Source organism: Heloderma suspectum, chromosome 1, assembly GCF_057233095.1.
Source record: "Heloderma suspectum isolate Gila_16-S chromosome 1, 16-S_ref, whole genome shotgun sequence".
Classification (NCBI taxonomy): domain Eukaryota; kingdom Metazoa; phylum Chordata; class Lepidosauria; order Squamata; family Helodermatidae; genus Heloderma; species Heloderma suspectum.
Genome location: NC_139458.1, coordinates 9,187,304 through 9,214,947, shown reverse-complemented (window position 1 = coordinate 9,214,947; position 27,644 = coordinate 9,187,304). Strand labels below are relative to the sequence as shown.

General features: G+C 43.8%; 2 protein-coding genes across 8 annotated transcripts in view; one reads left to right on the top strand and one right to left on the bottom strand.

Annotated features, from left to right (window-relative positions):
* Positions 1-2,010: 2,010 nt before the first annotated feature.
* On the bottom strand, positions 2,011-16,044 carry SOCS4 (suppressor of cytokine signaling 4). Of its 2 annotated transcripts, XM_084835104.1 has the most exons (3): positions 15,904-16,044; positions 14,949-15,090; positions 2,011-3,889 (listed from the first exon to the last, which is right to left on the bottom strand). In XM_084835104.1, exon 3 carries the CDS (start codon positions 3,781-3,783, stop codon positions 2,473-2,475), a length of 1,311 nt encoding a protein of 436 aa, XP_084691230.1. In that variant the 5' UTR covers positions 3,784-3,889; positions 14,949-15,090; positions 15,904-16,044; the 3' UTR covers positions 2,011-2,472. The 2 variants fall into 2 exon arrangements, with proteins under 2 accessions (XP_084691230.1, XP_084691228.1); XM_084835102.1 differs by lacking the exon at positions 15,904-16,044 and having other exon boundaries at positions 14,960-15,875.
* A 5-nt stretch (positions 16,045-16,049) lies between these two features.
* WDHD1 (WD repeat and HMG-box DNA binding protein 1) overlaps positions 16,050-27,644 on the top strand; it is a 46,116-nt gene continuing 34,521 nt past the window's right edge. For 3 of the 6 annotated variants that reach the window (XR_014787871.1, XM_084835083.1, XM_084835056.1), the window contains exons 1-4: positions 16,050-16,128; positions 22,566-22,673; positions 23,552-23,637; positions 24,858-24,969. Coding sequence is in view for 5 of the 6 variants with exons in the window: in XM_084835083.1 (XP_084691209.1) it covers positions 22,671-22,673; positions 23,552-23,637; positions 24,858-24,969 (201 nt within the window). In the remaining variant the exon portion in view is untranslated. Of the gene's footprint in view, positions 16,129-22,565; positions 22,727-23,551; positions 23,638-24,857; positions 24,970-27,644 lie in introns of all 6 variants that reach the window. The other 3 variants (XM_084835091.1, XM_084835065.1, XM_084835074.1) reach the window with 2 other exon arrangements.

Below are 27,644 nucleotides of genomic sequence, written 5' to 3'. Positions count from 1 at the left end.
TTCTTTTCTCTCCTTATAAAGAAAGGTAGGATCTAAATCCTGTCATAAATAAAGTACATTGACAAATCTTCCATTATGATGTTCATTGTGTGTCCTCACAATGGGTACACGGCAAACATCTTTTTCACAGTGTATGAAGTGGTCCTAATATTGCCTCTAGGAGAACCTCAGCTTTGATGGAGCCCATAAGGAAGCCGCTAAGAATGGCTTTCTAGCTATCCTTTTTGTTCGCACCAAGCTCGTATTCTCCCATGATCAGAGAATGTGAGGTCGAGCCAGTGATGTGACTTCCAAATAAAGTGCATTGCTGGCTGACACCCTTTTTTATATGAACAGAGCCCTTTGGGATTCAGAGTAATGGTTACTGTGCACCTGAACAGACAGATGGTAACAGTGACTTTGTCAAACACCGTGTTTCTTCTTTTTCATTGCAAAGAAAGATGAGGGTACCCCTCTCTGGCACACAGAGTAGTAAAAGAGAAGCAAATATCAATAGAAAGCAATTAGGAGGAGATCAAGAATAACTGCAACATCTAGATAAAAGCAAACGGAGATTATCACAGGAATAGGACCAGATAGATGTTATCTTGAGAATATTTTAAGTGATTTTTAAAAAATATTATTTTTTTTAACAATTATTCTGAAGTAAAAAAGATAAATGTGGAGCAGGGAAGAAGAAAAAAAGCTGGATTAAAAAGATAATTCTTATTGCTATTGTTAAGTAGGTACTTTTATGAACAAAAGTAGGTGGTTTTATCAATAAAACACAGTGACTGAAATGGAAAGAAGTGATGGATGGGGGAAGCGATGCTAAAAAGTGTGCGTTGAGAATGGACACAAAATTTCATAAATTTCGTTCATACATTTCTACACACAAAGAACAGTGACTGATATATGGAGCACAAGGATCAATGCCCCTACTAGTTTAGTCAGACTGACCTCTGGAGTTCTAAAGCAATTTTAAAATAGCACTGGAAGAAAAAGCCTCATAATCCACTTCTTAGTCCTGAGGGAGCATAGTGTTGTCCTTGAGATGCACGACAAAGTGCATCCACAGTTCAATTTATACTTTTTGTTCAAAGACTCATGCATGAAAGAGGATGGTGTTTTTCCTACAATCTTCATCTTAAAAACGCATTCATCCCTGTACTCATGAGGAACCCCATTGTCTGCAATAGGGCATAAAGGATTGGAGCTTAGCAAATTTGTCAGGCCAGGGACTGTCCATGCTTTTGGGGAAAGGAGAAGGTTGCTGCAATCATAACCTCAAAATAGGTGGGCTAAGGTTAGACTTGGGAAGTGTTGGGGGTGGAGTAATGAGAAGGGAGTGATAATGTCAGAGAGGACTTTTTGAGGGCACCATTACCCAGAAGCCAATCTGTTGGGCATGCGTGAAAGGGCACCAGCTAGTGTGGCCAATAACTGGTGCAGTCTGCATCCAAACCAAGGTCCCATCCTGACTAGTGCTCCAAGACTTAGGGAGCAATCCTATGGCTCCTAGACATTGTCTGAGGGGCCATAAGATACTGGAGATTCCCCCCTCCAAGGCTGGAGGCAGCGCTCTGTCCTTGGAAGGGCGAGTCAGAGATTGGACTCCCCTGCCCCCCTGTATGGAAACCACCATGGCAGCTGGCCTCCAAGGTCAGGAAAGTGACTTTGGAGAGGGGAACAAGGGGGAGTTTCCTGCTGCTCCCGCCTTGCATTAGATGATCAGAAGCCTCCAGGTTTGGGGGCTTTCAATCACCAAAGGTGCAATCAATAGGACTGCGCTCTTAGTTCCTGGTAAGACAGGTACTAACTTCTCACCAATAATCCTTAATATGGTGAATGTTCATTTCCAGATTCTCATTAGATATCCCCAAACTAGGCATATGCACACAACTTAAAAAAATGATAAAAAAACTAAATTATTGTGCCAAATACCAGATTGTTGTCACACGGAATCTCAAAAGACAAACAATCGCACTCATATAAAAAGATATTAAGAACCCACACAGTAGCAGCAGCAGCATAAATAGACTTATTAATTTTACTTTTTTATAGAGAGGACAAAGTACTAATTTTCAAAGAAAGGTATAAAATACAAATTAGTCACTCTTGAGGAACCATTGCATACAGTGTTTCAAACATGCCTGTACCGCATATAATTCACAGTTTATAAAAGGCAAGTCAAATTCCATTTTGACTTATATTCAAATCTAAAAAGGTTAGGCTTGAGTGAAAACTTAAAAAAACTTACTTGAAATTCCATAAAACCCTATAGAGTATTAGTACCAGTAAAACCACAGATATTGTGTCTTCACAAAGAAATCTACCCAGTGGGGCAGGGGAGTAAAAATCTATTTGGATCATAAGGCTCAGGCAGAGTTCAGTTTGGATTATAAATAATTTTGCAGGAAGAAAAATAGAGAGAAAAAAACCAGACCCTCCCAGAATGCTAACAAACAACCAGAAATGTCTTCCAAAATGCTCCTAGGCTTGTTGCTCTGGTACATCAATCCTGAGGACTCTAACTTTAGACTTATAATGATATTCTTTCAAATATAATTTCACAGATGGAGGAATAGGAAGGGCATCTATGCCATCGTAAGTTGTACAGTTACAGATAACTGTCCTGCATATATGTTGAAGAGAAAAAGGGAAAGTCCTGTTTAAGGGAGTAGAGAGAAGTGGCTCAAAGAACATACAAGAGCTTGGATCTTTGTAATGTTCTAAGAGTCCTGTAATGTCAGGAGAATGGAAGACACAGGGGTCATGAGCATCAAAGCTGAAGTTGTGATTCCACTGCTCAATTCTGGCATGAAGGGAACGACTGTAACGCCTAAAACTAACAGAGAACAAGTAATCTTCCTGTGCAGAGTCTCGTAACAAAAAAGTTCCCTCTGGCTTTCCGTCTAGAAGTGCTTCTGCAGCATATTTATCCATCACTCCCCAGTAGCATGGATTATTATTGATCTGAAGGAGGTCAGGGACAAGACAATGAACATAGTCAATCTGGGTGTGATACTTAGGAGGCGTTTCCAGCTGCAGCAGCTCATCATCCGTTTCCCATCGTGGCTTGTTTCTCTTCCTAGAGCTAGTACAAAGTGTCACCACTTCATCATCGGAGTCCATGTCGCTTTCTGCTCTGCTGTTCTTTAGCTGCTTACCTGTGGCAGATTCACCCTGAGGTTCACATCTACAGGAAGCACTGTCACTAACGTTACATGCCTGCAAAACAGCTGACCCTCCTCCATCTGCACTCTCAACATCCCTGCGTTCTCCATCTTTCCCTTCGACTTGCGGTGACTCCATACTCAGCCAACTTCCAGATCTTTGCTTTACAGGGGCAGTGTGCCGTTTGATTAAATGCCACCGAAAGGCTAGTTCAGATCGTGGTGGAAAAGGGCACTTGTCCAGCATGAGCTCACTGATACGTATTTTTCTCTTTGATGGAAGCACCGAAGAATGCCAACTGCTGCAATTCTTTATAGGAAAACACTGTCCCACAGCATCCTGCAGTTTCTGTTTAAGAGAACGGCCTAGGAATCTGTGGCCACATGAATGTTCCAAGTCCAGCTCAGTGGAGGAACAGCTGTGTTTCCTCTCCTGGGTCTTTAAACTAAGCGTGGATTTTCCGGAGGTGCTTGCTGTTTCAGCATCAGAACTGCTCTCACTCCTTTTGGACCAAGAAAGCTTCTTTCCACTCCATACATATCCATCTTTTCTGTCTGCACTTCTGCTCCGACTGGTTTTAGGTCTCACATCTGTGTTTTTAGGATTCCTTTCTTTATTTTCTGCCATGCTTTGATGTGACAGGCTTTGTAAAAGTTTCAAGACTAACGTTGCCAAATCCTCGTCTCCCAGTTTCTACCACAGAAAGCAACCATCAGGTGCTTCTTAGATGTGTCTATGAAAACAGAAAACACAGAACTTAAGCTATGAGTACACGTAGAAGAGACCAAGCATGCAGTCCTGCTTTCCATACAGGCCTAGCCCAACCTTCCTTGGTCTCTTACAAGGCAAGAAACATCACAGCCAGGGGGTTCATAGCCTTTCCCCACCTTCCCTAGGGATATGTGAGAGCTTGTAATTCCCCAAACTTCTAACTACTATCAGGAAAAGCAGGAATAGAGATGGGAAAGTACAAACTGCTGGATGTTCTTAGGGAAGGTCTGAAAGGCAGACTTTGCCCAGCAGTTATGGCACAATTGTTGTGGGCTGCTTTTGTGGTGTCCATTCTAGGCTGTGAGGGGGCGAGGGGCGTTTTTCCATATTGCGGATGAACACATTTCATAAGGTATTGTTTTTATTTATTAATCAAATTTATTAATTGCCCATCTGGCTGGTCACCCAGCTACTCTGGGCGATGTACAATAATAGAAACAGTTTAAAACAATAAAATTCTGCATTAAAACATCATATTTCTAAAAATACCCTAACCCACCCCAAATGCCTGCCTGAACAACCACGTTTTTAATGCGTGGCGGGAGCTCATTAAAGAGGGGGCATGGCAGAATTCCCTAGGGAGGGAGTTCCACACAGTGGGGGCCACCACAGAGAAGTCCGTCTCCCTCATCCTCACCAGTCTAGCTGTCCTTGCTGATGGGACAGAGAGAAGGCCATCCAAGGCTGATCTTGTTAAGCGGCCTGTCTGGTGTTGCTGGAGGTGCCCCTTTTTAGATTGTTTTTTATTTGTATTGTTGTGTTGATTGTGGTCTATATTGATTGTACTGTTATTCTGTTATATTAATTGTGGATTTTTCTATGTGTGTGTGTTAAGTTGCCTTGAGATTGCTTTTTGCAGTGGGAAGCGATAAATCATCATCATAATGTCTTTTATGCAGTAAAGAAAAAAGACAGAAGACATAGTGGAATAGCACAGAAGGTGTGGTGGACAAAAGACAGAAGACGTGATGAGAGGGCTCCGAGCGGAAGCTGTCATCATCTGGACCCTCTAAAATTCCATGAGTGACACAGGTCAATGACACTATAAAAGCCCTGTCTGGAAGCATCCCAAGCAACAAGAGGGTGGTGGACTGTTCACAAAACCTGTCCCAATGGAAATGATGATTGCATGAGCCAATCAGCACATTCATGAAAGATCCTATTTCCAATGGAGCTGTTTTTATTACCTGCACACTGGAATACTCATAGCCACTAGTTCGTTCTCTCTCTCTCTCTCTCTCTCTCTCTTTAAATAAGACATTGGTGAACTCTTGGAGCCACTCCCCATCTTTTAGTGCTTCCAGACAAATGGATCTGTGGGTAATAATGCTTTGAATCCCACAAGGCACAGTTCTAACCTAATTGGTCATCAAGGGCTTCCTCTATGGCATATTAAGACAAACAAACTGCAGACTGGGTTTAACACCATTCCTGGGAGGGAGGCGTATTTCCCCACTCCCTTTTTGTATCACCTGTCCTTTGGACAAATGCTGTATTCGTGTCAGTGAACTACGCAAGATCAAAAACTCCAGAAGAGAGACAAAGGAGGTCAAGAAGAATAATATACTCAAAGATTCATGTTATGCTTGTTCAATATTAGTTCACATAAGCATGATGTTAAAGAGATGCTATTCTATATTGACACTTTCAGGTCACTCTCAAGACAGAAATTAATTAAAAATACATAAGTCACAGACTAGGAATCTTTTGGTACTCTTGTCACTTGGTTTTTAAAATGAAAAGTGTTTTTCTTTTTTCTAAGGATGCCCACAAGGCACTTGAACTATCTAGGCTTTACATATTGAAGAGGATGATATAAAATCCAGTTCCTTTACTGAAAGCAATTCTAAAAGCATTTCTATCCATGATGGATAGAAATGCTTTTTAGGTACTGCAGGAGAAAAGAAGCGAAAAGAAGACACTACAGAAATTAAGCCTTCCTCAAAATTTAATTCATGCATGGTACGTGCCTTTGTTTGCCTTAGTCTTTATTCAGAACTCTTGCCATGCCAGTCCCATCGAATAAAAAAGAAAGACAACTGGGACTGTAAATTCTTTATAGTGTGCCATGAATTTATCTGAGGCATTTTTAAACAAGTATGCTGTATTATTTATTATTCCATTATTTATAAGCCACATTTAAGGCAAGCCGTAACTCATCACACAAAAATAAAGCATAGTATCAAACAGCATAAACAACAGTTCAACTCCTCTAGAAATGGGGGTGGGGCGAACCAATAATCAGGCAGAAAGTTAAAAAACTGGAAGATTTTTTAAAACCTATCTCAAAAGACAGTAGGATTGGGCTTAGCAGAGACTCCTTAGGGGGAACTACGATAGCAAAGGCCATACTCCTCCCATGTGGCCTCTTCTTCAGATCTTAAGACATGTGGAGGCTCTGTACTCTGCTAAGCCATGCTGTGGTTTGTTAAAATCTGGTTGTCATTGACCTGGTTCACATGTAACGACAGCCTTGAGTGTGGCCAAGTTCGCATGTAATGACAACCCAGAGTATGGGTTGAGTATGGGTTGATGTTGAATCGCGAGTTGTTATTGAATAGTGGGTTGTTGTTACGTGTTAACCCTGCGCTATGGTTTAACTATGGGTTGTTAATTACGAACAACCCGGAGTTCACAACCCAAGAACAAACCATGAGTTCTCTTCCTGGGTTGTTTGTGGTTAACAACCCATAGTTAAACCATAGTGCAGGGTTCACACATAACAACAACCCATGATTCAATAACAACCCATACACAACCCATAGGGCCAGTTTGAACAACACACCAGGCTCACCATGGGTTATTTAAACCTTAAGTTTTATGACTTGGTGGCTGGGTTTGGATGGCACGCTGCAACCTCATGAGGGGTTGCATATTCATAATGGTGGCTGCATGCACTGCAGCTCACATCATGCAAACCAGATCATTCTCTGGGTTGTTGTTACATGCGAACCAGGCCGTTGTGTCTGAACCCATCCCTGCAAACAAGCCATGGTTTGTTAACCAGCTAGAAACCACAAATAAAATGCACGTGTTGTTGTTGGCCTATGAAGTCTGGCTTGTTTAAACCATGGCTTGTTGTGATGTCTGAACCCAGAACTGTGGCTTATCCCTGGTTTGTTTGTACTACTGTCCTCCCTGAAACAAAGGCGCCCAGCAAGAGCAGCCTGAAAATGAAACAGCTCTGAAGGATGGAAAATGGTAGAGAGACGCAAACTAGAAATAAGGAAAACAACCCGTGGTTTGCTCATCTACAAGACAATTCATGGCTGAAGAAACAAACCATTGTTAACATAATCCATGGCTTAGCATTATGTGTGAATGCAGCCAAAGGGTTCCATCTGTTCATGCAAGGGGACTTCTTGGTCCTTTCCTCTTCCCCCCTGCAACCCTGTGCCCCTTTAAATCTGGTTTGGAGGGTCCCCCAACCCTCCAGAGCAATTTGGGTGTATGTGGGGGAGGGGCAATCTGTTCTGCCAATGGCATCTGTTCTGCTGGTGGCCAAGCAAAGTTGGAAACAGCCTCAAACCAGCACTTTGTGGGGTCTAGAAGTCAACAAGTAGCCAGTGTAGTTTAGCACAGGAGCAGGTTCCACAGGAATGCACTGTGTACCAGTTGAAGCTCCCAAACACTAATGGACCCCCCCCCCGCCCGTCTTGTAGAGTACATCAGAAAGGCAAGCCTGGAAGTTACTGAAGAATGGATGAGAGTTGTTCCTAACCATTGCTGCTACTTGTGGTTCTGACATTAGACCCAAGATCCAGAAGCAGCCCTAGACTGTGAACTTAGTTCATCAAACCAGAAATGCTGTTAATCATCAGAAAGATATTGACTCCTGGAACAATTCAGAAGTCCAAATCACCATCAGCTCCATCTTGTATATTCACTGAATCATGGCCTCCACACACTTGCTTAGAACTGAAGCTGCTGAGTTTCATCATTGTCAGTTTATTTCTATGCTGTTTGTCTTCTAAATGAAAAATGGAGCAGGGCATCATCTGCATTAAACTCATGACGCTGCACACCAAATGATTTTGCCCAGTAGTTTTATATAGATATTAAATAGTAGGAGGGACAGGATGGAACGTCACAGGAAAACACCCAGGGGTTTATAGAGGAGTAAACCTCCAAAACAACTACCTAGATGGGAGTGAACCCAGCAGAAAGCCATCCTATTAACTCCTATTAATTCTCATAGGGGGTCCAAAAGATACCATAATTACTGTAATGTGTTCTACATGGAGCTTCCTTTGAAAAGTCTTCAGAAATTTCAAGTGGTTCAGAAAACAGTGGCTAGATTGTTGTCTGGGATATGCCTAGACAACAGTGAGCATATTTTACTGATGGTAAAAGATCTTCATTGGCTCTTAGTGTATTTCTAGGCACAATTCAAACAATTAAGTCTTATACATGTTTACTCAGAATTATGTTTCACTTTTTTCAATAGGGTGTAAGCGTGTATTGGAGAGCAGACAAAGTTCTGGTTTAGATATATAAAGCTTTAAATGGTCTGGGGCAAAAGTACTTAATGACTTGGATGAGGAAGTGCAGGGAATACTTATCAAATTTGCAGATGACACAAAATTGGGTGGGATAGCTAATACCCTGCAAGACAGAAACAGAATTCAAAGTGATCTTGATAGGCTGGAGCGCTGGGCAGAAAATAACAGAATGACATTGAATAGGGATAAATGCCAAGTTCTGCACCTAGGAAAAAGAAACCAAATGCACAGTTACAAGATGGGGGATACTTGGCTCAACAACACTACAAGCAAGGAGGATCTTGGAACTGTTGTAGAACACAAGCTGAATATGAGCCAACAATGTGATGCAGCTGCAAAAAAGGCAAATGCTATTTTGGGCTGCATCAATAGCTTCCAAATCCCGGGAAGTACTAGTTCCCCTCTACTCAGCACTGGTTAGGCCTCATCTGGAGTACTGTGTCCAGATCTGAGCGCCCCACCTTAAGAAGGATGCAGACAAGAAGGAGAGGGTTCAGAGGAGGGCAACGAAGATGTTCAGGGGACTGGAAACAAAGCCCTATGAGGAGAGACTGAAAGAACTGGGCATGTTTAGCTTTGAGAAGAGAAGACTAAGTGGAGATATGATAGCGCTCTTCAAGTACTTGAAAGGTTGTCACAGAGAGGAAGGCCAGGATCTCTTTTTGATCATCCCAGAATGCAGGACACAAAATAATGGGCTCAAGTGACAGGAAGCCAGATTCTGGCTGAACATCAGGACAAACTTCCTGACTGTTAAAGCAATACGACAATGGAACCAATTACCTGGGGAGGTGGTGGGCTGTCCCACACTGGAGGCATCCAGATGAACCTGGACAACCACTTATCAAGGATGCTTTGACTTAGATTCTTGCATTGAGCAAGGGGGTTGAAGGGGCATATTGTCTTATAGGCCCCTTAGAACCCTTCTAGTCTATGATTCTATGACTGCCTTCCTCTGTAGAAACTTGGCTGACAGCTCAGATAGTCATTGGAGGCCCTTACAGAAATCCCTGCTGATGGATGTTCACCTTGATCTGGGGTTAATTAGATTTTATGCTATGATTTTTATGGTGGTTCTTTTTAAGATTGGTGTAAAGTGCTATGAATGCCATTTTTGGAAGAAGGCTACAATTTTATAAACATTAAAAAAATAATTATGGTATCTCAAAAGCCACTGAGAGATCAAGAAAAAAAAATACTACAGAAAATTCTGCTTGCTAATCTCTAAACCGGTGGATGATTGAGACACAGATCTGATGCCTCATCTGTAAAGCTGCATTAATTATAGTGTCCATGCCACTACTGGTAAATATTTGTTTAAACGAACAGCTTGTTTTCCACCTTGATATTTTGTGATAGGGTAGACTATAAGTCAAAAGCATAAAATCTCCATCTCCACAATGAATGTTGTTCTACAGAAAGGCATTATCTTACTTATGCTGTAGTCTTCACAGAATTCTAAGACACAAAGTATTCTCCAAACATATAACTGAAATCACAAATTGAAATCAGCTGCCTTGCATACCATTTTTGATAGAAAGGTGGGGTATAAAGCAAATAAATAAACTAAAAAATAATAAATTTGGGTTTTCCCAGATAAAGAAGAAGAAGCTTGTGTATAGTTCGGGGAGGCGGGTTCCACCAAAGCCATCTTTCCATCTGACCTGAGCAGTGATTTAGCATCAAAACTGTACATTCCTTCCTCCCTGAGCCCCACTTTCTCCCTTATTAAAGTGACTGAGATGATCAAAGAACAAAGCTCTCAGTACCTCTTTCCATTTAATTAATCTATTCTCACATTATATTTACTCCCCATAATATTGCTACTGAGAAACTCTCTGCCCTATTCTCCGTAGGTATGTATCCTGATTTCTCAGACATTCTCTTCTCCTTTTCAGTCAGTGAACAAGCAAGAGAATGGGGCTGTATATTAAATGTTACATTTAACCAGCACTATATAAGGCTAGAGAAACCTTATCCTACATTAAAACAAAAAACAAGCCCACGATAAAGTAATCTTACGCAAATACAAAATACTACAAGTACACGATTGCCAGTGTAACCTCAGCAACTTAAAAGTAAGGCCACTTGCATTTTAACAACACAGTTTGATGACAGAAAATTCCCAATCATGCTTGGTTTAGAGGAACACTCACATAAATTGGATTCATGCCATCAGCACAGTCTTGCTTAATCCCATGTTTTAGCTTGTTTTCCTTTCCATCCAACTCCACCCCACTACCCAACCAAGCTTTAACTACCTCTTCATACCCCAAGGGCATTTTAACTAAATAAATGTCCATAGCTTTATATCCACTAATGCCAGCAATACAGACAAAAATGAAAGGTAACATAGATATTAAGTATATTTTCACCCAGAGGGCAATGTTAACGGAGTGAGCTATTTGGTAAGCAAGTTATGAGCATCTGCTCTGTAGGCTTTATTTTCACAAAAACTGAGCAGATGTGACATAGGCAGATACTCACATCTTCCATGCACAAATTAGTGGGCACACTGAAAGCATTTTAAAAGCACTTTGCATTTGACAGAACACTTAAACATGCAGCCAGCACCCACACACAGACAATGGAATGAAAAGTTCCTTTTGGGCCATACGATACTGCCACAAGGGAAGTCATCAAAGCATGAAAAATACTGTGGAGGAGTTTGACCCATTGTTCCTTGACACAGGACTGCCTCTTCTCCTGGCTACAATATCACTGAACTCTTATCTTATGGAAGCATGGAAATCTACATCGTTCCCTTTCATTCCACTTAAAGCTGGTGACTCCCTAGTTTCTCCTATGGGAGAAAGTCTGCAGGAGATATTTGCCTGAACCTTCCCCACACCAAACCCATGAAGGCAGAAGATTGGTGAAGGGTGAAACCAGTTATTTTGGGACCTATATGATGTCTGAACAGAGGTAAGGGGCCCAGGCCAATGCTCTTCCTGTAAGACTAAGGGCACAATCCTGTGTATATTTAGACAGAGTTGGGAGTTGTAGGGAGTTGCTGGGAGTTGCAGGACTTTTTTCTGTCTAAACATGCATAGGATTGTGCCCCAAATGACTGATAGTTAAGACAAGAGAATCTGTAAACCTCCATTTTCCTGGAGAGAGAAATTCTATCCCCTGTAATACATAATAGTGGAAATGAATACATTGTAACCACATGAAAGGAAGTTACAAATTCTTGGAGGAGAAGGCTGTCAGTGGCTACTAGTCCTGATGGCTATGTGCTACCTCCAGTATCAGAGGCAGTATGCTCATGTACACCAGTAGCTGGGAAACATGGGTGGGAAGGTGCTGTTGCACTCATGTCCTGCTTGTGGGTTTCCTGTGGGCAGCTGGCTGGCCACTGTGTGAACAGAATGCAGGATTAGATGGAGCCTTGGTCTTATCCAGCATGGCTCTTATGTGCTTACAAGCAAAATTATATTTGCTATCCCAGACTGATTTAGTCTAAGAACCCAAACAGTCACCAAAAGGTGCTACTCAGAAGCACTCTTCTTTTGGCCACTCCTCCCTTCACAACCCAGGTTATGGATTTATCTTAGATTAAGTTGCAAATACACAAAAAAAAATCAGAAGAAATCTGTTACAGCACTCAGGGAGACAAATTCACACTGTATGCTATAAGCAAGACTGTTGTGAAAAGTAGTTTCAATGTTGTTTTTAAAGGTTTCTGCCTGGGAGCAATTTTTGACTAATAAAATTAAAAACTAGCTTCATTTGAAGGAATTATAAGAGGATGCTCTCTTCTGAGTTCAGATATTTTGTATCCCTATGCCAAAGGCCTTCCTCTCTTAAGAATACATATACAATACAATTTCAAAGGTTGCTTGTATTTTAAAGCAGGTACACACTACAGTACACCTGTCTATGATCATTTTTTTATTGGTTGTCCTAGCTCTGCAGAGATTTACATGCACTTATATATAGTAAATCTCTTATATAAGAACTATTCAGCAAAGAGAAACTAACAGACTAACACTGTTCCAATAGAACTGGAGAGGAATGTGTTAATGTCATATTTTCAGGTTTGGAGAGTAAGGGCACAATCCTATGCATGCTTATACAAAACAAAAGCCTACAACTCCCAGTATGCCCCAGCTTGGTTGGCTGGCTGGGGCATGCTGGGAGCTGTAGGCCTTTTCTCTGTCTAAACATGCATAGGATTGTGCCCTAACCAAGCTATTAATGTGGTCCAGCAAAATCCAGCTAAACTGCTTCAGTAAAGGAGCTTTAGAGACCCTTATTCATATGCCTGGATATATGGGCAAGTTAGTTGTGTGAATGACTCAAAAGCAAGAAATTGGATTCTAGGGATCACTAGGGGACGTATGAGGCATTCTCTCATGATGTTTGCAAGTGTATCCATCCATGGAAACACTTGCCAAGATTGTCCGCTGATGGGGGGAATGATCACATAATGCAAGGAAGTTGCTTTATGTCATTCATTAGTGTGTAGGTATAAGAAGAGTGAAATGTACTGATCTGGGCCAGCCAAATACACTTTGGTCCCAGAGGCAGAAAATCCAAATGACATCTCTTCATATGCTAATTCAGCTTTCTGGGGGTTGTGGACCAGATTGGGGAAGACTGTGCTTTTAATATGGGGCAAGCGTCATTCAAATGAATTGGAGCTGGACAAGAGCATCACTCTTCTGCAGCGTCTATTTATTTCACAGGGGCCTGGATCAGATCTCCATCTCTCACCCTGCTGTCCTTAATGGTAACCAAAATCCATCCATGGCACTAGGTCAGCAAACCCACAATTATTTGATCCCAAGAAACCAAAGGCAAGAGGGGTGAGGATAAAGATAGATAAAGCAAGCAGATGGGCACCACCTCAACTGCTGTTTGGAAATGCAAGCACCAACAACAATATCCCCAAACTGGAACAAATAAAAATAAAGGGGTAGGGGAAGGAAGTGTGCAATGAGAACTGGCTGAGAGACTGGCCACTCTGAGTGCCCCCAGACCCTTCCAATTTGTTCCTCTCTACAGAAATATCTTTAGCTTCATTACTGTGCAGTAATTCAACCAAGATAAAGATCCTTGATAGGCATTTACCACAATCCCATTGAAAAATTTATTTATTTATTTATTTATTTATTTATTTACATTTCTATACTGCCCAATAGCCAAAGCTCTCTGGGTGGTTCACAAAAATTAGGAAAAAGAAGGGTCCTATTAACATCCCCAAATGACGTTTAAATAAAATAGTTCTTTTCAAAACATGTTCTTACAGAAAACCAAGTAGATATCTAGTTGTAAAATTACACCAAAAATAATCTACAAGTTACTAATTATATTCTAGCTCAAAACAGGGTAATAAAGCTGTTGTATTGCTAGAAACAGAATAAGGCACCAACTTTTTTTTTTTTGGAAGGGTATCAGTGAATCTTGAAACATCTTGCCACAGTACAAAACACACACACCCCATATAAGTAAACATGAGACCTGACATATTTTCTTATGTATTGTAAACATGGCCAAACAAGCCATTTAGAACTACTTTATATATTTTGTCATCTTGGATCTCAATAGCAACTAAGCTAACACATGACAAGAATTCTTGATCTCTCTGTGATTTCTCCAATTCTTATTTTTTATTTTGAATAGACACATACCTTAAAATCTAGGTTTGAACAAATGACTTTTAAAATATTTCCTAATGCACATTGTGGCAGTAAAACAGACATGCATTTCAACCACTCTTAAGGGACGTTTCCATAGAGTTTTTAGGGTATGAGGCTTAATATGTGTGCATGTTAGTATTAGTGCTAGAAACAGATATATTTGGAAAGGAGAGAAGGAAGCCTACTTTTTAAAAGTGAAAGTGCATCTATAACAGGGTGGACAGATCAAAAGTTTAAAAAATAATGGGTAGCAGTGCTTGCTTTGGAGCTGGGATGTTCCAAGATGAAAGGCAATCCTTTAAAGCAGGTAGGAAGGCCTGTCAACCTTAAGGAATACCACTTGCTACCGGGAAGATGTGAGAGACTGAAGTGACCAGCAATGCTGCCAGATATTGGACTCATCACTAGATGATGCTGTCTACTAAAACTTGCACTCACAACCTTCAACTGTATAGTCAAGGATCTGAAATATTTATTTGACCACATGCTCTATGCATTTTGTAATATACATCTCTTGAACAGTTATCGACATTAGAAATGAGAGCCTCCCGAACAAAGCTTTGTTTTAGAGCACCGATTCCAAAGCTCAAAATACAACACAGGTAAAAGTTTTGCCTTCAGCAGTTTAAAAAAGTTATACTGCAGGAAATAATGGCTATGAAACTGAAGTAAATTTTGTCAGAACACTCTTTCCCCAAAGAAACACAAATTATGTACTTCTACCTCCATTTCAAGAAACCCCATCCCCAGCTTCTCCCTTCCCAGAATTAAAAAAAAACATACCACAAAGATGCGAACTTTGGCAGAGGGGAAAAAATAAGTTGTCATAATGAAAGGATGTCATTCTCCAGCCACCCCAGTGCACAGGGCTCACCTGCTGCTCACCAGATTTTGAGGGCACTCCCAAAAGGGGGACTAAAGAGTGGCTTCATCCCAAGACTTCATCCCATGCAACAGCAACGACAGGCACATCTGCTTCCCATCAGACACAAAGGCAGACTGGATCAACTGCACAGCTGGAGGGGAAGGGAAGATGGGTTGGGCTGGGCTAAGGCATCAAGCGATTACAGGGGAGGGGGTGAAAAAGGAGAAAGGGAAGCGGAGAAAGGAAGAGGTCATAATAGGGGAGGAAGGGGGTCTTTAGAAGAGGAGGAAAGGGAAGATTGGGGGAGGCGGAGGCATCAAAAAGGGAGAAGGGTTAAGGCGAAAGGAAAGGAGGAAAGGCGTGGGGAGATTTTCGAGGAAGAAGGGACCGAAGATGAATGGAAATGAATAATGGGAACACAAGCTGAGGCTGCAATCCTACATCCTGGGAAGCCCCATTGAGATCAATGGAAGTTATTTCGGGCGAACCGTGCTTCGGATCAGGCTGCAAAAGAAAAGGAGAAAAATAAAAGCAATTGAGAGGAAAGGAGGATGTTTAAAAATGGAAAGGGCGGGCGGGTTCTTCTTATTTCTTCTTCTGGGTTGCTAGAAGAAGAAATTAGTGGGAAAGGATACAGATGAAAAGGGAGGGGAGCGAACTGTGAAGAAAACTGCTAAGTGGAAAAGAGGAAAGGGGAGCTGCTGCTTGATCGAAAGGAAAGTATAACGACCGGGCGGGGAGGATGCTGCTGGAAGGGCCAGGCCGGGAGGCGAGGCGAGGCGAGGCGAGGCTGCGGGGGAAGCGAAGGGCGGGGCGCGGGGAGGCTTCGAGGGACGGAGGGCTTGAGGGGAGCCGGCTCAGGCCCTTCTCCTCCCGGCTCGGCAGCCAGCGGCCCGGCCGGGCAGCGCCGCTGCGCCTCCTGCTCCGGCGCGCCTCGCTCCCCCGCCCAGGCGGCCCGCGTCACCTCAGGCGCGCCGTCGCCGGGCCCCCATCGCCGCCGCTGACAGGATCCAGCCGGCCCGGGGAGGCGGAGGCGGCCGCCAGGGAAGCCCCGCCCGGCCCCGTCTCGGCCTCGGCCTCGGCCTCTGACGCCCCGCTCGGCTCCGCCTCACGCCGAGAGCGCGGGAGCCGCGACGGGAAGGGAAAGGAGCAGCCGGCGCGCGCGCGGCGGGGCCTCGTCGTCCAGCCGGTGAGGCCGGGGCTGCTCCGCGCAGCGCGGGCGTCCGTGTGGCGGGCGGGCGGGCGGGGCTGGGGGGCTTCGCGGCCCCTCGGCGGCACTCTCCTGCTCGGGCCCGGCGGAGGCGTGAGGGACAACAAAGGCCGCCCGTGGTTCGCTCGTGTGGGGGAATACGTGAGGCATGTTATTACCTCGCGTGTGTTGGGCTGCAACGCCTATCAGTCTCCAGCCGGTGCGGCCTTCCCCAGCCTGGCGCCTTCCCGGTGTGTTGGGCTACAACCCCCATCGCCCCCAGCCTGAGTGGCCCAAGCTAGGGTCATAGAATAGGAGGGCTGGAAGGGGCCTACAAGGCCATCGAGTCCACCCCCCTGCTCAGTGCAGGAATCCAGGTCAGAGCACCCCTGACAGGGCTGTCCAGCCTCGTCTTGAATGCCGCCAGTGTGGGGGAGCCCGCCACCTCCCCAGGTAATTGGCTCCATTGTCGTATTGCTCTTACAGTCAGGAAGTTTCTCCTGATGTTCAGCCGGAATCTGGCTTCCTGTAACTTGAGCCCATTATTCCGTGTCCTGCACTCTGGGATGATCGAGAAGAGATCCTGGCCTTCCTCTCTGTGACAACCTTTCAAGGACTTGAAGAGCGCTATCATATCTCCCCTCAGTCTTCTCAAGGCTAAACATGCCCAGTTCTTTCAGTCTCTCCTCATAGGGCTTTGTTTCCAGTCCCCTGATCATCTTCATTGCCCTCCTCTGAATCCTCTCCAGTTTGTCTGCATCCTTCTTAAAGGGTGGTGCCCAGAACTGAACACAGTACTCCAGATGAGGCCTAACCAGTGCTGAGTAGAGGGGAACTAGTACTTCCCGGGATTTGGAAGCTGTGCTTCTATTAATGCAGCCCAAAAGAGCATTTGCCTTTTTTGCAGCCACATCACATTGTTGGCTCATCTTCAGCTTGTGATCGACAACTATTCCAAGATCCTTCTCGCTTATAGTGTTGTTGAGCCATGTATCCCCCATCTTGTAACTGTGCATTTGGTTTCTTTTTCCTAGGTGCAGAACTTGGCATTTATCCCTATTCAATGTCATTCTGTTGTTTTCTGCCCAGCACGCCAGTCTATCAAGATCACTTTGAATTTTGTTTCTGTCTTCCAAAGTATTAGCTTTCCTGCCCAATTTTGTGTCATCTGCAAATTTGATCAGCATTCCCTGCACCTCCTCCTCCAAGTCATTAATAAAAATGTTGAAGAGCACTGGGCCCAGGACTGAGCCCTGCGGTACCCCACTCGTTACCTCTCCCCAGTTTGAGAAGGTCCCATTGATAAGCACTCTTTGAGTCCGTTTCTGTAGCCCACTGTGGATCCACCTGTTTGTTGTTTCATCTAGTCCACTTTGAGCTAGTTTGCTCATCAGGATATCATGGGGCACTTTGTTGAAAGCTTTGCTGAAGTCCAGGTATATTATGTCCACAGGGGAGGTTACCTGATCAAAACATGAGATCAGATTCGTCTGGCAGGATTTGTTCTTCACAAACCCATGTTGGTTTTGAGTAATCACTGCCTTGTTTTCAAGAGTGGCTGGGTGACCAGTCAGATGGGCGATTAATAAATTAAATAAATAAATAAATAAATAAAAGGTGCTTCCAGATGGATTGCTTTATCATCTGCTCCAGAATTTTCCCAGGGATTGATGTCAGACTGACTGGACTGTAGTTCCCAGGTTCCTCCTTTTTGCCCTTTTTGAAGATAGGGACAAGATTAGCCCTCCTCCAGTCATCTGGCACTTCACCCGTCGTCTGTGATTTCTCAAAGAGAATAGACAGTGGTTCTGAGAGTTCTTCTGCCAGTTCCTTTATCACTCTAGGGTGCAGTTCATCTGGCCCTGGAAATTTGAACTCAAAGTAATTAGGTGTTCCTTGCCTATATGCCTATCCATCTCAAGCTGCAATCCTGCCCCTTCATCCTGTATTTTGCTTTGCCATGGGGTTCATAGACCCTCTTTTGGGAGAGGACTGAGCCAAAGTAGGAATTGAGTATTTCTGCCTTTTCTTTGTCATCTGTTATCATTTTGCCGTCCATATTTAATAGCTGAACCGCCATTTCTTTCCTCTGTCTTTTACTATGCATGTAGCTGAAGAAAGCCGTTTTGTACCTTTTAGCATCCCTAGCTAACCTCAGCTCATTCTCAGCTTTAGCCTTCCTGACGCCATCCCTGCCATTCTGTGCTACCTGCCTGTACTCTTCCTTTGTTTGCTTGGCCTTCTTTCCACTTCCTGTATGTGTCCTTTTTTGGTTTCAGGTCATCTCTAAGCTTTTTGTGAAGCCACATTGGCTTCTTCTGTTGTCTTCCACCTTTTTTTCTTGTTGGAGTTGTTTGCAATTGTGTCTTGAGAATTTCCTTTTTTAAAAACTCCCACCTATCTTGGACTCCTTTTCACATTAGAGTTGCTTGCCATGGGACCTTACTGGTCATTGTTCTGAGTTTATGAAAATCAGCTTTCCTAAAATCCAGGGTACGCGTTTGGCTACACTTGGCTTTTGCTTCCTTTAGAACCATGTACTCAAGTATGACATGATCACTTTCCCCCAGAGTTCCCGTAACTGCTACTCTATCCACTAAGTCATCTCTGTTGGTTAGGATCAAGTCAAGGATAGCCGATCCTCTAGTTTCTTCCTCTACTTTCTGTAGGAAGAAGTTATCTGCCAAACAAGTCAGGAATCTCTTGGAGGGGCCATGTTTTGCAGAATTTGTCTCCCAACAAATATTGGGGAAATTGAAGTCCCCCATTACTACTATATCATGCTTTCTTGCAACATTGGCTATTTGTTTTTCAAAAGTTTCATCCTCGTCTTCTCCTTGATTGGGTGGCTGGCAGTAGACTCTGACCACCATATTCCTTTTATTCTTTGCTGCATTTATTTTAACCCAGTTGCTCTCGATGGGGGTACCAAGTTCATCCTCCTGGATTTCTGTGCAGAGATATGTATTTTTCACATAGAGTGCAACCCCACCTCCCTTTCTGTTCCTCCTGTTCTTTTTGAACAAGTTATATCCTTCAATTGCTGTATTCCAGTCATGAGAGTCATCCCACCAAGCCTCAGTTATACCTATCAAGTCATAATTTCCCTCCTGTATTAAGAGTTCAAGTTTGTTCTGTTTGTTTCCCATACTCTGGACATTAGTATATAGACATTGAAGACCATGTGCTTCATAGTCTGGTTTTCTTCCTACAAGTTTGTGAAGACTATTTTTGGGCACTATCAGAGCTGTTCTCTCCACTGCGGTGCATGAGCCTTCGTCCATTGTTACCCCCAACTTTACGTCTCCCTTCCCTGTAGGATTCAATTTAAAGCCCTCCTGATGAAGTTCCTCATGCTCTGGCCAAGCACATTCTTCCCAACCTTTGTGAGGTGCAACCCGTCCCTTGCCAACAGCCCATCTTCCAGGAAGTATAGCCTGTAGTCCCAGAATCCAAATATCTCTCGTCGGCACCACCTTCTTAGCCAGTCATTCACCTGGAGTATTTTTCTTTCCCTTTCTATCCCTCTTCTAACTACTGGAAGGATGGATGAGAAAACTATCTGGGCCCCAAAGTTCTTGAGTTTCCTTCCCAAAGCTTCAAAGTTTGATGTGATTTTTTCATAGCTCCGCTTGGCAGTATCATTTGTTCCCACATGGATGAGAAGAAAGGGATACCTGTCAGTGTAGTGCAGGCAACCCTTCCATCACGTCTCTAATCCGTCCCACCGGGAGACACCATACCTAGCGAGTCCACAGGTCTTCATGACATACTTGGGTTTCGATCCCACGCAGCAAGGAGTCTCCCACTGCTACCACTCTTCTCTTCTTGTAGCTGTAGGCCTTGGTTTCATCGCCTCTGCTTGACTGACCTTTAGCCTCTTGCTCGCTGTCATGCAGGTTCCCCTGTGATTCTTCCTCTGCAGGCTGTCCTCCAGTCTCATCCTCAGGTACCTGGAAACAGTTCCCTAGTTCCACTGCCTCCACTGGTGCTGAGTGTCTTCTGGTTCTTCTTCTCCTAACTGTCACTCTTTTCCAAGAAGTATCCTCTACTTCATTTTTCCTCACCTTAGCAGTTTCCTCTTCTGCCTCAGCTCGCTGCTGCTCTTCTAGCTCCTGTACTTCGCTTTGCTGTTGTAGTTCCACCATTCTGTCCAAGAACTCTTTTGTGTTCTCTTATTCCCCGGAGGGTAGACACTCGCCGCTCCAGTCCTCTTACTTTTTCTTCCAGCAGCATGATCAAGTTGCGCTTGTTTCAGGTGTAGGCCATGTTGTTCTCAGGCAAGAAAACAAACATGGCACACACATTGCAGGTCACCACCACTGGAGAGTCTTGTCTTTCCATTGCCTCTTTTCCCTTTTTGTGTCTAGCTTCCTGGTTGTTCTAGAGTAGCCTGTGCCTGGTCCTCTACTCACTGCAGGTTAAAAACAGAGTCCCACTGGTATGGAAGTGTGTGTAACAAGACAAATAAATAAATAAAAAATGTTAGGGGCCTCCCGCCTTGACCTCCCTTGCTGAACCAGTGTAGTGTAGTGGTGAGAGTGACAGACTGGGAGCTGGAAGATCCGGGTTCTAGTCCCCACTTGGCCAGGGAAGCTCACTGGGTGACTTTGGGCCAGTCACAGACTCTCAGCCCAACCTACCTCACAGGGTTGTTGTTGTGAGGATACAACAGAGAGGAGGAGGATAATGTAAGCCGCCTTGGGTTCCTTGCAAGAGGAAAAAAGGCGGGATATAAATGCAATAATAATAATAATAATAATAACCCCCCTGGCCAACTTCTGTTTGCTCCCCCTGTCCACTCGCTCTGATCGCTCGCTCTCTGGGAGCTTGCTTGCTTCTGTAGCCCCTGGACCAGCTGGAGCAGCTTCCTCTGCTCTGATCTGCTCAGCTGGGAGGCGGGAAACACACTGAAACTTCCTGCCCTCCAGGTGTGTTGAGCTACAGCTCCCGTCACCCCAGCCGGTACGCCCCAACCTGGCGCCCTCCAGGTGTGTTGGACTACAACTCCCATGCTCTTTTCCTGCCTTGTACACCAGTAATGTCCCACCCATACAAGAGCTCCTGGATCCACTGTCCATCAACAACCACCCTCTCCCCATCCAAATGAGCTAGCAAAAGCTTGGAAAGTTGTTGGGAAATATGCAAGGCCATTTCCTGTCTACTTTAAAAAAAAAACACCATCTTTGTGTATAATTTACGTGGATTGCAGCATTTGGCTCTGCTTATTTCGCAAATTACATAGCAGCAAACCAGGGTTCCCTCTCCAGGGAAGAAGCAGGGGATGAGCCTACTTGTGGAATTATGTGCTTGTAAACTCATATTTGTTGCGTTTGTGCATTATGCTAAATTTTATTTATTTTTTTATTGATGCATTACATTTCTATACCACCCATTAGCTGAAGCTCTCTGGGTGGTTTACAAGACAGAGATTAAAGCCATAAATTACAATAACATAGTAAAACAGAATAGAAAACTGTAAGTTTAAAACCAAAGTAGTCACCAAGATAAAAGCTGGCAGCGGTGCAAATATCTAAAAATACACTAAGAGAGCAATCCTATGGCCGCTAGCCACTGTCTAGAGGGCCAAAGGATATGCTTATTTCTGGGAACCGACCTCGGAAAACCGGCTGCCCTTCTCGTCCGTGCTGCCTCTGAGGCAGCATGGAGAATCCTTGTCCTCCACGCTCTCAAGAGGAGCGCGGAGCAACTGAAAAGGGGTGGGGCTGGGGTGTTCTGGGGCGGGGAGAGCGGAGCTGTGCATGCAACACATCCAATGTGTCGTACCGCAGCTTTGTCTCCCAGTCACCCCCACCCCGCTGCTAAACAGCCAAAAACGGCTGTCTAGCAAAAAATAACAAGGTAGGAGAGGCGCGGAGGGAACGACCCCTGTGCCTCTCCTGCTTTGCTTTGGATAGGCGGCCACCTCTGGTCGGAGGCAGCCGCCTATCTAGTTAGGATTGCGCCCTCATACAATTTTTAAAACTGAAGGGCTAAACCAGGGGTGAGGGACCTGTGGCCCTCCAGAGTTGGACTACAGCCCCCATCATTCCAGCTGATTGGCCATTGGAGTTGGAGTCTAACAACATCTGGAGGGCCACAGGTCCCTATCCCTGACCTAAACAATGCAAGGTGTGAATCTGTGCTAAATGTTTGCAAACATTTGCAATCACCCCAGTGATTGCCTCTTGCATTCTTTCCCAGAGATAGTTCTGCAGCCTCCTTCCGCCTTCCTAACAGTTGCATTTGCAACAGGGCCCCTACAGATGTTTTGGCCTACAACTCCCATCCTCCCTGACTATTGGCTATGTTGGCTAGGACTGATGGGAGTTGTAGGCCAAAAATTTGGAAGGCATCAAGTTGCTCACCCCAGATTTACAAGATTCTCACCTTTTACTCTGGGATAATGAATATAGTTTAACGTTACTCTCTTCCAGCTTTGAACCCAAAAACACTGGTGCCGATTACAACCCCCATTTGGTGGATTTCTGCAAGGGTTATCTGCTGATGAAGAAAACATTCACACAAGACAAAAAGGGAATATGGTAGTGAAGCAACAGCCTAACAACAGCCAAGGCGACCATAATATACAAAATAAGTTATTAGCTTTTTCATATCTAAGGGCGCAATTCTTTGGCTGCTAGTCAGCAGCTAGATGGCCATAGGATAGGTCGGATCAACCCCCACCCCCTCCCACGCTGCCTCGTAGGCAGCGTGGATCGGCCCTGCGCTCCATGCTTGTAAGAGCAGTGCAGAACAGCGAAAATAGGACATTCCCAGGGGTGGGGCGGGGAAGTTGGAAATCTGGTACAACACATCCAATGTGTTGTCTGGCCGCCGTTTCCCAATGCTCCGAGGTCCTGTGACTAGACAGCCGAAATCTGCTGTCTAGCTGAGAAAGCAGGGCTGGGAGAGCGAGGAGGAGATCTGTTCCTCACCACTCCTCCCGCCCTGCACTGGATAGGTGGTCGCCCCTAATTATTTCAGAATTAGGGCAGGCCGATACCTTTGGTGTTGGTTAGTGGTGCTGGCTGGGGAATGCTAGGAGTTGTAGGACTTTTTTCTGTCTAAACATGCATAAGATTCTTCCCATAATATTGTTCTATAGTACAATGCTCTGCATGCTTACTCGGAAGTAAGTCCCACTGTGTTCAATGGGACTTATTCCCAGGTAAGTGTGTGTATAGGATTGCAGACCCAGACCACTCTATTTTTGACAGAACACCATAGTTCAACATTATTGTTGCAAATCTCTAATATCTCGGTTTCCTTTTAATTAAATGCATTAATTTTGCATTTAGCCACCTTGGGAATTTTACTAAAGGATGGAATATAAAACCCTAAATAATAAATTAACTTTGATTTTGGCTGTATTTGTCAAATCACTTGAGTTGCTAAAACCTCTTTAAACTTTGTTACATAGATCAAGAAGATGTCTCCATCACAAAAACCAATGAGATACGGGCACACAGAAGGCCTCACAGATGTCTGCTTTGATGACACTGGAAGGTAAGGGGCTGAGGCTCCACACTTATCTCGGAGCAAGTCTCAGTGGACTCGTTGGGACTTCTAAGTAGACATGTGTAGGTTGTGCAGTGAAGACCTGTTCTTCCAAGGTAAAGTCCTGAAATGTTAGTTGTACCTATATATTTTTAAAAGTTGCTGAATCTTGCATGTACTTTATCTACATGGTAGGAATTTTGTGGTGGTTTCCCACGGAGTCTGTCTCCTGTGAAGAATATAACAAGGAATTCACAGGACTTTCTACATGGAAGTGATTTCATCTTATGTGTGAAGTGTCTCTGCTACAGGTCAAACTGCTTGTGTGTTAGTGGCTTTGCATCCAAATATCTACTGCTGAATTACAAGGGAACATCATAATTGTATAGAATTGAATTTTCCCATGTCAACAAAAAGTTGTCCAACCAAGCTTTTTTTGTCTGCTTGGTGGGGTAGGGTGGAGTTGATTATCTGCCATTTTCATACACCTTTCTTACTTTGTGTAAATTATTTCTAGTATACTTTTATCTGTTTGTTTTCTGTACTGTTTTATAGTGTATAGATTTGTTTTATGTTGTACTGTTTGTCAGCTGCTTTGTACTAACCTGAACTGCAGGTTAGTACAGCTGTGCACAGATGCATTCCATGTGGAAGCTAGTTTGCAGGTTCCATTTTCATCTTTTGGACTAGGTGGAATAATAAGAAGCCACAGAGGCATGAGGACAAAGTATTGTGGTACCCATGGTAGGCAAATGCTAATAGTTGGGGTATCTGCCCTTTCTCAAAGTGACAGAGGTTGAACTCCACAGAAATAGATTTCAGCATAAAGTCACTTTCCAATGTTGTTAGAGTCAGTAGTAGACTTAAACCATTGCAGTGTATGCAGTGGCTTCCTGTTGTCCTCTGATATATTTCAAGATTCTCTCAGTAGTTGGATTCAGCATGTACCCAAGAAATTGCCTCTTTCCCGAGTCCGATTTTGGTCTCTGTGATCTATAAGTCTGTGATTGAGGTAATCACCCAAATGCCAGTATAGGACACATTCACCTTGTAAAGTGTCATCCCTAGTGGCCGTTGTCACCAACACATATTACCTTTGAGGAATGAGTACATTTGGGTAGAGTCCTGTATCGCTGTTTATGAAACTCTGAATACGTATGCATATAGACAGCAATTTTGGCATAGTTTCGTGTATGTTTGTGTAATGCTGGTTTTATTTCTTTGAATAGCTGCATTGTAACTTGTGGCAGTGATGGAGATGTCAGGATTTGGGAAAGCCTGGATGATGATGATCCGAAATCAATTAACGTGGGAGAAAAGGCCTACTCATTTGCTCTCAAGGTATCATGGTTCAAGTATTGCTATGAAATGTGCCATGGGGACTTGGAGACACCTTGGTTCTTTTAGTACATCTGCAGTGCTTATTTGTAAATGCAGACTCATTGAATAAGCCTGTACATTAGGCATGAGATTCTCATTTGCACAGCTGTACTGGGTTAGAGTTCAGTAATTTTGAACAACTGAATGCTCATACTACACAGATTATTAGGCTTGAGTCATTCACCTGATCACTTGGGGCAAGTAAGAATTGTGATTAGGCACAAAAGCATTTATTTATTATTAACATTCATATGCTGGTTTATTTGCTAAAAAGCCATCAAGGTGACACATAACAATCTTTCAAGTTTGGAAATGGAAAAGGCTAGCCCCCCCCCCCCTTTTCAGGCTGACTATGCCACAAATAGTTAACATGGATATGTGGACAACTGGGCTAGTAAAACATTTAGAATAGTAAGGGGTTTTTGTGGGTTTATTTGCAAGGCTGTAGTGTATGAGACCCCTTCATGGATCACTGCCTTGTTGTGGCGAAGGGGCTTGCGTAACTCAGTGAAGCCATAAGCTATGCCGTGCAGGGCCACCCAAGACGGACAAGTCATGGCGGAGAGTTCTGACAAAATGTGGTCCACTGGAGAAGGAAATGGCAACCCACTCCAGTATTCTTGCCAAGAAAACCCCATGGAACGTATCACAAGGCTAAAAGAGATGACGCCGGAAGGTGAGCCCCTCAGGTCGGAAGGTGTCCAATATACTACTGGGGAAGAGCAGAGGGAATTTCCAAGTAGCGCCAGAAAGAGTGAAGCGGCTGGGCCAAAGCTGAAAGGACACTCAGCTGTGGATGTGTCTGGTGGTGAAAAGAAAGTCCGATGCTGTAAAGAACAATATTGTTTAGAAACATGGAATGTAAGATCAATGAATCAAGGTAAGCTGGAGGTGGTCAAACATGAGATGGCAAGACTGAACATCGACATCTTGGGAATCAGCGAACTAAAATGGACAAGCATGGGTGAATTTAATTCAGGTGACCATTATATCTACTATTGTGGGCAAGAATCCCTTAGAAGAAATGGAGTAGCACTCATAGTCAACAAAAGGGTGGGATAAGCAGTACTGGGGTACAATCTCAAAAACGATAGAACAATCTCAATACGAATCCAAGGCAAACCATTCAACATCACAGTCATTCAAGTCTATGCCCCAACCACTGAGGCTGAAGAAGCTGAGGTTGATCGGTTCTATGAAGACCTACAACATCTTCTAGAACTAACACCCAAAAAAGATGTCCTCTTCATCATAGGGGATTGGAATGCTAAAGTAGGAAGTCAAGATATCACTGGGATAACAGGCAAGCATGGCCTTGGTGTACAAAATGAAGCAGGACAAAGGCTAATAGAGTTTTGCCAAGAGAACACGCTGATCATAGCAAACACTCTTTTCCAACAGCTCAAGAGGCGACTCTACACATGGACATCACCAGATGGTCAATATCGAAATCAGATTGATTATGTCCTTTGCAGCCAAAGATGGAGGAGCTCTATACAGACAGTAAAAACAAGACCTGGAGCTGAGTGTGCCTCAGATCATGAGCTTCTTATTGCAAAATTTCAGCTTAAATTGAAGAACGTAGGGAAAACCACTAAACCATTCCGGTATGACCTAAATCATATCCCTTCTGAATATACAGTGGAGGTGAGGAATAGATTAAGGGATTAGGCCAGACAGACAGAGTACCTGAGGAACTATGACGGAGGAGGCAGCAACGAAATCTATCCCAAAGAAAAAGAAATGCAAGAAAGCAAGTTGGCTGTCTGATGAGGCTTTACAAGTAGCTGAGGAAAGAAGGGAAGCGAAAAGCAAGGGAGAAAGGGGAAGATATATCCAACTGAATGCAGAGTTCCAGAGAATAGCAAGGAGAGACAAGAAGGCCTTCTTAAATGAACAATGCAAAGAAATCGAGGAAAACAACAGAATGGGAAAGACTAGAGATCTTTTCAAGAAAATCGGAGATCTCAAGGGAACGTTTTGTGCAAAGACGGGCATGATAAAGGACAAAGAAGGCAGGGACCTAACAGAAGCAGATGAGATTAAGAAGAGGTGGAAAGAATACATAGAAGAACTATACAGGAAAGATCTTAATGTCCCTGATAGCCATGATAGTGCAGTCACTGAACTTGAGCCGGACATCCTCGAAAGTGAAGTCAAGTGGGCCTTAAGAAGCATTACTAACAACAAAGCTAGCGGAGATGACAGTATTCCAGCTGAGCTATTTAAGATCCTAAAAGATGATGCTGTTAAAGTGCTGCACTCAATATGCCAACAAATTTGGAACACTCAACAGTGGCCACAAGCCTGGAAATGTCAGTTTACATTCCAATTCCAAAGAAGGGCAACGCCAAAGAGTGTTCAAACTACCGCACAATTGCGCTCATTTCACATGCCAGCAAGGTGATGCTCAAAATCCTACAAGCTAGGCTTCAGCAGTATGCGAACCGAGAACTATCGGAAGTACAAGCTGGGTTTTGAAGAGGCAGAGGAACTAGAGATCAAATCACCAACATTCGCTGGATCATGGAGAAAGCAAGAGAATTCCAGAAAAACGTCTATTTCTGCTTCATTGACTACGCTAAAGCCTTTGATTGTGTGGATCACAACAAACTGTGGCAAATTCTTAAAGTGAT

Excerpts from the sequence above, each read along its gene's own strand:
- SOCS4 (XM_084835104.1), bottom strand. The coding sequence starts at position 3,783 with ATGGCAGAAAATAAAGAAAGGAATCCTAAAAACACAGATGTGAGACCT.